The sequence below is a fragment of the Sapajus apella genome, unplaced genomic scaffold (assembly GCF_009761245.1).
Source record: "Sapajus apella isolate SASKATOON/1434 unplaced genomic scaffold, GSC_monkey_1.0 scaffold2, whole genome shotgun sequence".
In the NCBI taxonomy this organism is placed as follows: domain Eukaryota; kingdom Metazoa; phylum Chordata; class Mammalia; order Primates; family Cebidae; genus Sapajus; species Sapajus apella.
The window spans coordinates 23,142,592-23,149,559 of NW_022436942.1; the positions used below are offsets into that span (position 1 = coordinate 23,142,592).

Here is a 6,968-nt window from a genome sequence, read left to right on the forward strand (position 1 = left end):
GACCCTGTCTCTAAAAAAAAAGTTTTTTGGCTGGACATGGTGGCTGATGCCTGTAATCCTAGCACTTTGGGAGGCCAAGGCAGGTGGGTCACTTGAGGTCAGGAGTTTGAGACCAGCCTGACCATCATGGTAAAACCCTGTCTCTACTAAAAATACAAAATAGCTGAACGTGGTGGCATGTACCTGTAATCCCAGCTACGTGGGAGGCTGAGGCAGGAGAATCACTTGAACCTGGGAGGCAAAGCCAAGGTTGTGCCACTGCATTCCAGGGTTCAAGTGGTTCTCCTGCCTCAGCCTCCTGAGTAGCCAAGATTACAGGCACCTGCCACCACACCTGGCTAATTTTTTGTATTTTCAGTAGAGATGGGATTTCACTATATTGGTCAGGCTGGTCTTGAACTCCTGACCTTGAAAGCCACCCTCCTCAGCCTCTCAAAGTGCTGGGATTACAGATGTGAGCCACCACACTTGATCTTCTTTTCTTTTTATTTAAAAACATAGGCTGGGCTTGGTGGCTCACACCTGTGATCCCAGCGTTTTGGGAGGCTGAGGCGGGTGGAGCATGAGGTCAGAAGATGGAGACCATCCAGGCCAATATGCTGAAACCCTGTCTCTATTAAAAATACAAAAAAATTAGCTGGGCGCGGTGGCATGCGCCTGTAGTTCCGGCTACTCAGGAGGCTGAGGCAGGAGAATCTCTTGAACCCAGGAGGTAGAGGTTGTAGTGAGCCAACGTCGCACCATTGCACTCCAGCCTGGGCGACAACAGCAAGACTCTACCTCAAAAAAGAAAAGAGGTTCCTGTTCCTTGGAGGCCCCTTGGACATCACTAGTAACTCCAGAATGAGCTCTGCCTACTGCCTCCCAGGTTAGGGCACTGGGCTGCAGTCTTCAGCCTCTGTTCTCCTGTGACTCCATGTGAGCTCTGCCCTGAGTTCCAGTTCTTACTGGCCAACCTCTTTTACCTGTAAGTCTCCACCCTCTTCAACTCTTCCCTGACCTCTCTGTTCTGTTACGGATGTCTCTAGGTCTCAGTCCTAAAAAGCTGCCCTTCATTCTGCACCTGTCCTCCCCTCTCCCTAAGCAGTGCATCCCTCTTTCCACAGGAGGAAGTTCACTATGGCTCCAGTCCCCTGGCCATGCTGACGGCAGCCTGCAGCAAATTTGGTGGCTCCAGCCCTCTTCGGGACTCAACAACACTGGGCAAAGTGGGCACAAAGAAGCCGTACTCTGTGGGCAGTGACCTTTCAGCCCCCAAAGCCATGGGGGATGCTTATCCAGCCCCCTTTTCAAGCACAAATGGGCTCCTCTCACCTGCAGGCAGTCCTCCAGCACCCACCTCAGGCTATGCCAATGACTACCCTCCCTTTTCCCATTCATTCCCTGGGCCCACTGGCACCCAGGACCCTGGGCTACTAGTGCCCAAGGGGCACAGCTCTTCTGACTGCCTACCCAGTGTCTACACCTCTCTGGACATGACACACCCCTATGGTTCCTGGTACAAGGCGGGCATCCATGCAGGAATTTCACCAGGCCCGGGCAACGCTCCTACTCCTTGGTGGGACATGCACCCTGGAGGCAACTGGCTAGGTGGGGGGCAGGGCCAGGGTGATGGACTGCAAGGAACACTGCCTGCAGGCCCTGCTCAGCCTCCACTGAACCCCCAGCTGCCCACCTACCCATCCGATTTTGCCCCCCTTAATCCAGCCCCCTACCCAGCTCCCCACCTCTTGCAACCAGGGCCCCAGCATGTCCTGCCCCAAGACGTCTATAAACCCAAGGCAGTGGGAAATAGCGGGCAGCTAGAGGGGAGTGGTGGAGCCAAACCCCCACGGGGCGCCAGCACTGGGGGCAGTGGTGGATATGGGGGCAGTGGGGCAGGGCGCTCCTCCTGTGACTGCCCCAACTGCCAGGAGCTAGAGCGGCTGGGAGCAGCAGCAGCTGGGCTGCGGAAGAAGCCCATCCACAGTTGCCACATCCCTGGCTGCGGCAAGGTGTATGGCAAGGCTTCGCACCTGAAGGCCCACTTGCGCTGGCACACGGGCGAGAGGCCCTTCGTCTGCAACTGGCTTTTCTGCGGCAAGCGGTTCACTCGTTCGGATGAGCTGGAGCGCCACGTGCGCACTCACACCCGGGAGAAGAAATTCACCTGCCTGCTCTGCTCCAAGCGCTTTACCCGGAGCGACCATCTGAGCAAACACCAGCGCACCCACGGCGAGCCAGGCCCAGGTCCCCCTCCCAGTGGCCCCAAGGAGCTAGGGGAGGGCCGCAACACTGGGGAAGAGGAGGCCAGTCAGACACCCCGACCTTCTGCCTCACCAGCGACCCCAGAGAAAGCCCCTGGAGCCAGCCCTGAGCAGAGCAACTTGCTGGAGATCTGAGCTGGGTGGAAGGCCTCCCACCCCAGGGCTCACCTGCCAGTCTCTCTTGGCTCTCTGGACCACTGCTTGACAATCGCTCTCTTTACCCCACGCATGCATCTTTTGGGGATCTCTCCCTCTGTCTCCCTCCTGGCCATTCTGAGCCTGGGTATCTCCTTGCATGCCTCCTCATCTCACCTTCTCCATTCACCATGAGACTGGCTTTCTGGAAAGTCTCATCTCAGGCCCTCCCTTTGTGCCTGATTCCTGCACTCCAGCCTCCTAGACTCTGGCCCTGCTATGCCAACTCACTTTCTTTCCATTTGGGCTCCCAATAATAGTTCTTCATCTAGCTCCTTGACATGTATGTACCCTTTCTGCTTCTCAAGTTTATTTACTGCTGTCCCTCAGCCTCCAGGCTCCAGTCAGTCTTCCCAGCTTCCCACCATTGCTTGCCATTCTCCAGAGCCTTTTTTCCTTTTCACAAACACAATGATAATGATGATAATTTATTGCCCCCTGGTGGCCTCTTCATCAGGGACCATGGTTAGGGGGATTGGGGTTAGTGACCTGGCCAGAGGCAGGGTGCCAAGAAGGGGGCAGACCAGTGGGGATCTGATCCCAAAGATGGGGTGACCCCAGGGTCAGGGAGGCTGCCCCCAGGCCTGTATATTTAACCCCTATGTACCAGGAGTAATGAATAGTAATAATAATAATTCTATTTATGTAAGTTATGATGACGGGTCAGGTTGAGTGAGCTGGGGAGGGAAGCGGATCCATTTCTGCCAGAAAATTCTAGCCAAATGTATCTCTGTATAGACAAAATGTTAGTGGAGAAGGCCTTGGTTTTTTTTTTTTTTTTTTTTTTTTTTTTCTGAGACGGAGTTTCGCTCTTGTTACCCGGGCTGGAGTGCAATGGTGCGATCTCGGCTCATCGCAACCTCCGCTTCCTGGGTTCAGGCAATTCTCCTGCCTCAGCCTCCTGAGTAGCTGGGATTACAGGCATGCGCCACCATGCCCAGCTGATTTTTTGTATTTTTAGTAGAGACGGGGTTTCACCATGTTGACCAGGATGGTCTTGATCTCTTCACCCCATGATCCACCCGCCTCGGCCTCCCAAAGTGCTGGGATTACAGGCGTGAGCCACCGCGCCCGGCCGAGAAGGCCTTGTTAATAGAATGTCTATCATCAGGATCTCAATCGATGGGGTTTCTCTTTTAATGAAGTCTCTACACATTGGGTTAGCTAGATCTCTGCTAAAGAGTTGATGGGGTATTTCTTGATTAGGGGATACTTAATATCCCCAGCCCCAGCCAGAAGCTGTGAAACCTCAAGTCCTATGGAGGGGAGAAAGACTGGAATGTACCCCAGCTCCCTTGACCCCAGAGCAGGCTCTTACACTGCCCCTCCCCTTAGACACCATGACCCCATCAGGTCAATCCCCTGTTGCCATGGTTATGGAGGTTTGCAGCTGCCATCTTAGACGTGCTCTTTGGGGAAGTCCATCTAACAGGGGGACATTGGTTTGGAGGTACACCTCCTGAAGAATGGGTGGGGAAGGCTTTCTCTGGGATCAAATTCAAATAAATCAAGTATTTATTGAGTGCCTACTCTGTGCAAGGCACTGTGCCAGACCTGGTGCCTGGCAGCCCTGAGAAAGAAGAACTTACAGGGCTAGGAGGACAGAGGCTCCCGAGCTGATCTGGGAGTGCACCCACGTGCCCCCACCCTGGTACTTCCGATGCTCCCACCTCCACCTCCAGTGACTTTTAAAGCCGCTTAGTGCCTTTCCTGTAAATTTGGATCCTCCTTTTCTGTCCCCTGCTGTCTCAAGGCCCCAAGTTAAAGGGTTAAAGCCGCTGGAGCTTGGGGAGAGAACATTGTGGAAAGGAAGGGATTATGCCCTTTGTGGAATCTTTCTTTTTTTTTTTTTTTAATTTAATAAATAAAAGTTGGATTTGAAATTTTGTCCTGGTGAGAAAAAGAGAAGAGGAAGGGCGAAGAGTGGTTCAAAGATTTTTTTCTTTGGCAAATTGGGGACTACCCACCCATGGGCGAATATTCTATTGCGCCTGTTTGCTTACTATGCTCGCGGTTAAATAGTTTATCGGCAGGCGCGGTGCCTCACACCTGTAATCCCAGCACTTTGGGAGGCCAAGACAGGCGGATCACCTGAGGTCAGTAGTTCGAGACCATCCTGGCCAACATGGTGAAATCCCCGTCTCTACTAAAAATACAAACATTAGCCAGGCGTAATGGCAGGCGCCCGTAGTCCCAGCTACTTGGGAGGCTGAGACAAGAGAATCGCTGGAACCTAGGAGGCGGAGATTGCAGTGAGCAGAGATCGCACCACTGCATTCCAGAGTGGGTGGCAGAGCGAGACTCCGTCTCAAAACAAAACACAAAATTGTTTATCGGTCAAATCCTCCAGCCGTGTTCAGTTTTTGGGCGTGCAGTGCTTTCTGCAGAGTCGGGAAGACTCACTGGTTTCTACCCTGGCCCTTTCTGGACTGCACCAACCGACCCTCGTCAGTGCAGTGACGCGGCCCGAGCGCGGGCACCGCGGTTGCAGTGCGGACCACTGCGCCGCCCCAGTCCGGCGGTGGTGCGGCTCCCGGCGGGCGGACGCGGCCTGGCACGTCACCCGCCCCCTGCCCCGGGCCTGCAATCAGTTGTGCCCGCCACGGAGTTAGCAGAGGAACAAAAGCCACACTGTGGCAGCCATTCCCAAGCCACAATAGGGCTTTGTGCGGCCCCCGCCTCCCAAAGTTACCCAGCTGGGCCGAGGGGGCGCACAGGCCGCTCCCCCCAACCTGGACCCGACTCCCAGCTGCACCCCGCGTCAGGCAGTCCACCGCGCTGGCCGCAGGAGGTGCTGCTACGGCTGGGAGGGGGCCGGCGACCCTGGGCGGTCTCGGGTTACGACCCGCCTCCCCACCCTGACGCCACTCCCGCCCCCGCCCAGGTGCGAAATCTCCTGCCCTCTGGCTGGGAGCGCTGCTTCAAAGGCGCTTTGAAGAAATCCGAGTTCCGAAGACTTCTTTAGTGGGCTGGGGGCTGTGACTGAAGAGACCCGGGAGAGGGGGCTGGGGCGGAGGAAGGGCAGGGGGTGCCTTGGAGCTGGTCTGAGTGAGGCGGCGGCCTAGGGTGGACCCCCGGGATCCCGCCCCAACCCCGCCGGGCAGGCTCCTCCGGACCCCCCAGAGTCTGGCCCTTTCGCCTCCCGGTCTCCGCCTGTCCGGTGCCAGCTCCCTCCCGCCGCAGCCTCGCGGTCCTCCCCTCCCCAGCCCCTCGGCCCCTTTCATCTTCCCTAGACTCCGCATGGGGTTTTGCTGGTTTCTGGGAGATAAAAACCGCTTCAAATAGCGGCGGCGCGCTGCCAGGACAAACAAGGGCCGGGCAGGCCATGTGCGCCTGGTTACCGGCCCCGGGTCGGGGCGCCGGGCTCCAGCGGGCCCGGGAAGGGGTGGCGGGCGGAGCTCCAGGCACCCAGGCTCCGGCGATGACTCCCAAAGTGGGGGGCCCCTGTTAGAAGCGGCCTGCGCGCGGCCTCGGTTCCCGCCCAGGTCGTAGGGAGGGGCTGGCGGGGACCGCCCGCTAAGCGCTCCGAGCCCGAAGCGTTCCCCACAGTCGCTGAGTCGCCGGGGCCGCCGCGCCCCCTGGTGAAGTTATTGGGTGAGCAAGCTGGGCCTGGACTTGGACTTCCCTAGAACCCGCAAATTGTGAAAACCGTTCCACAAACGTTACATAAACAGTATGGGGGAGGGGACAGTACTTGTGCCAGGCCAGGGCGGGGGCAGCGGGCGGAATAGCACTGTTCTTTCTCTCCGGTTCACCTTACAGGGTAAGATGCAGGCACCTAACCGATCATTATAACCTGTTGGTGAAAATCGAGGTTTCATGGAAGGCTGGTGGAAGTTGCAGGTCGGGGTGATTTCCTGGGAGTATCTGGGTTTGGATGGTGTTAGGACTAAGGTACAAACGGAAACTTGATCGTGGGTCCTCAGTGCTCTCCACTCATTAGTCAATCACTGACTCCCTCTTCTACCTCCAACCTGCCCACTTCCCTTTCTCAGGGACAGCTTTCCCAGCCAGGTTCCCCAAACCATCCCCAGTGTATACCTTAGGCTTTTCAAGCTTTCTGTGACTTCCCAGGTGACAGTGAACTCATTTCAATGGGGCCTTGGGAAAGGGTTAGAGCAGGGGTCCGGTCCCTGTCAGTGGTCTGTAAAGGTACTGCACTGCAGGATGAGCTAAGCAAGCTGAGCACCGCCCCTCAGATCAGTGGCATTAGATTCTCAGAAACGCGAACCCGCCGGGCGCGGTGGCTCACGCCTGTAATCCCAGCACTTTGGGAGGCCGAGGCGGGCGGAGAGCCTGAGGTTGGGAATTTGAGATCAGCCTGGCCAGCATGATGACTCCCCGACTCTACTAAAAAACAAACAAACAAAAAAATACAAAAATTAGCCAGGCGTGGTGGTAGGCGCCTGTAATCCCAGCTTCTTGGGAAGCTGAAGCAGGAGACTTGCTTGAACCTTGGGAGGCTGAGGTTGCAGTGAGCTGAGTTCCCGCCATTGCACTCCAGCCTGGGCACAGAGCAAGACTCAA

The 6,968-nt window shown here is 56.4% G+C and overlaps 1 protein-coding gene across 1 annotated transcript; it reads left to right on the forward strand.

The window, feature by feature from the left end:
- Positions 1–1,106: 1,106 nt before the first annotated feature.
- Positions 1,107–3,199, forward strand: SP7 (Sp7 transcription factor). The gene has a single exon (XM_032292602.1). It carries the CDS (start codon positions 1,140–1,142, stop codon positions 2,379–2,381), a length of 1,242 nt encoding a protein of 413 aa, XP_032148493.1. The 5' UTR covers positions 1,107–1,139; the 3' UTR covers positions 2,382–3,199.
- Positions 3,200–6,968: the final 3,769 nt, after the last annotated feature.

Bases quoted from the DNA above. Each gene is read 5' to 3' on its own strand.
- SP7 (XM_032292602.1), top strand. From the start codon at position 1,140: ATGCTGACGGCAGCCTGCAGCAAATTTGGTGGCTCCAGCCCTCTTCGG.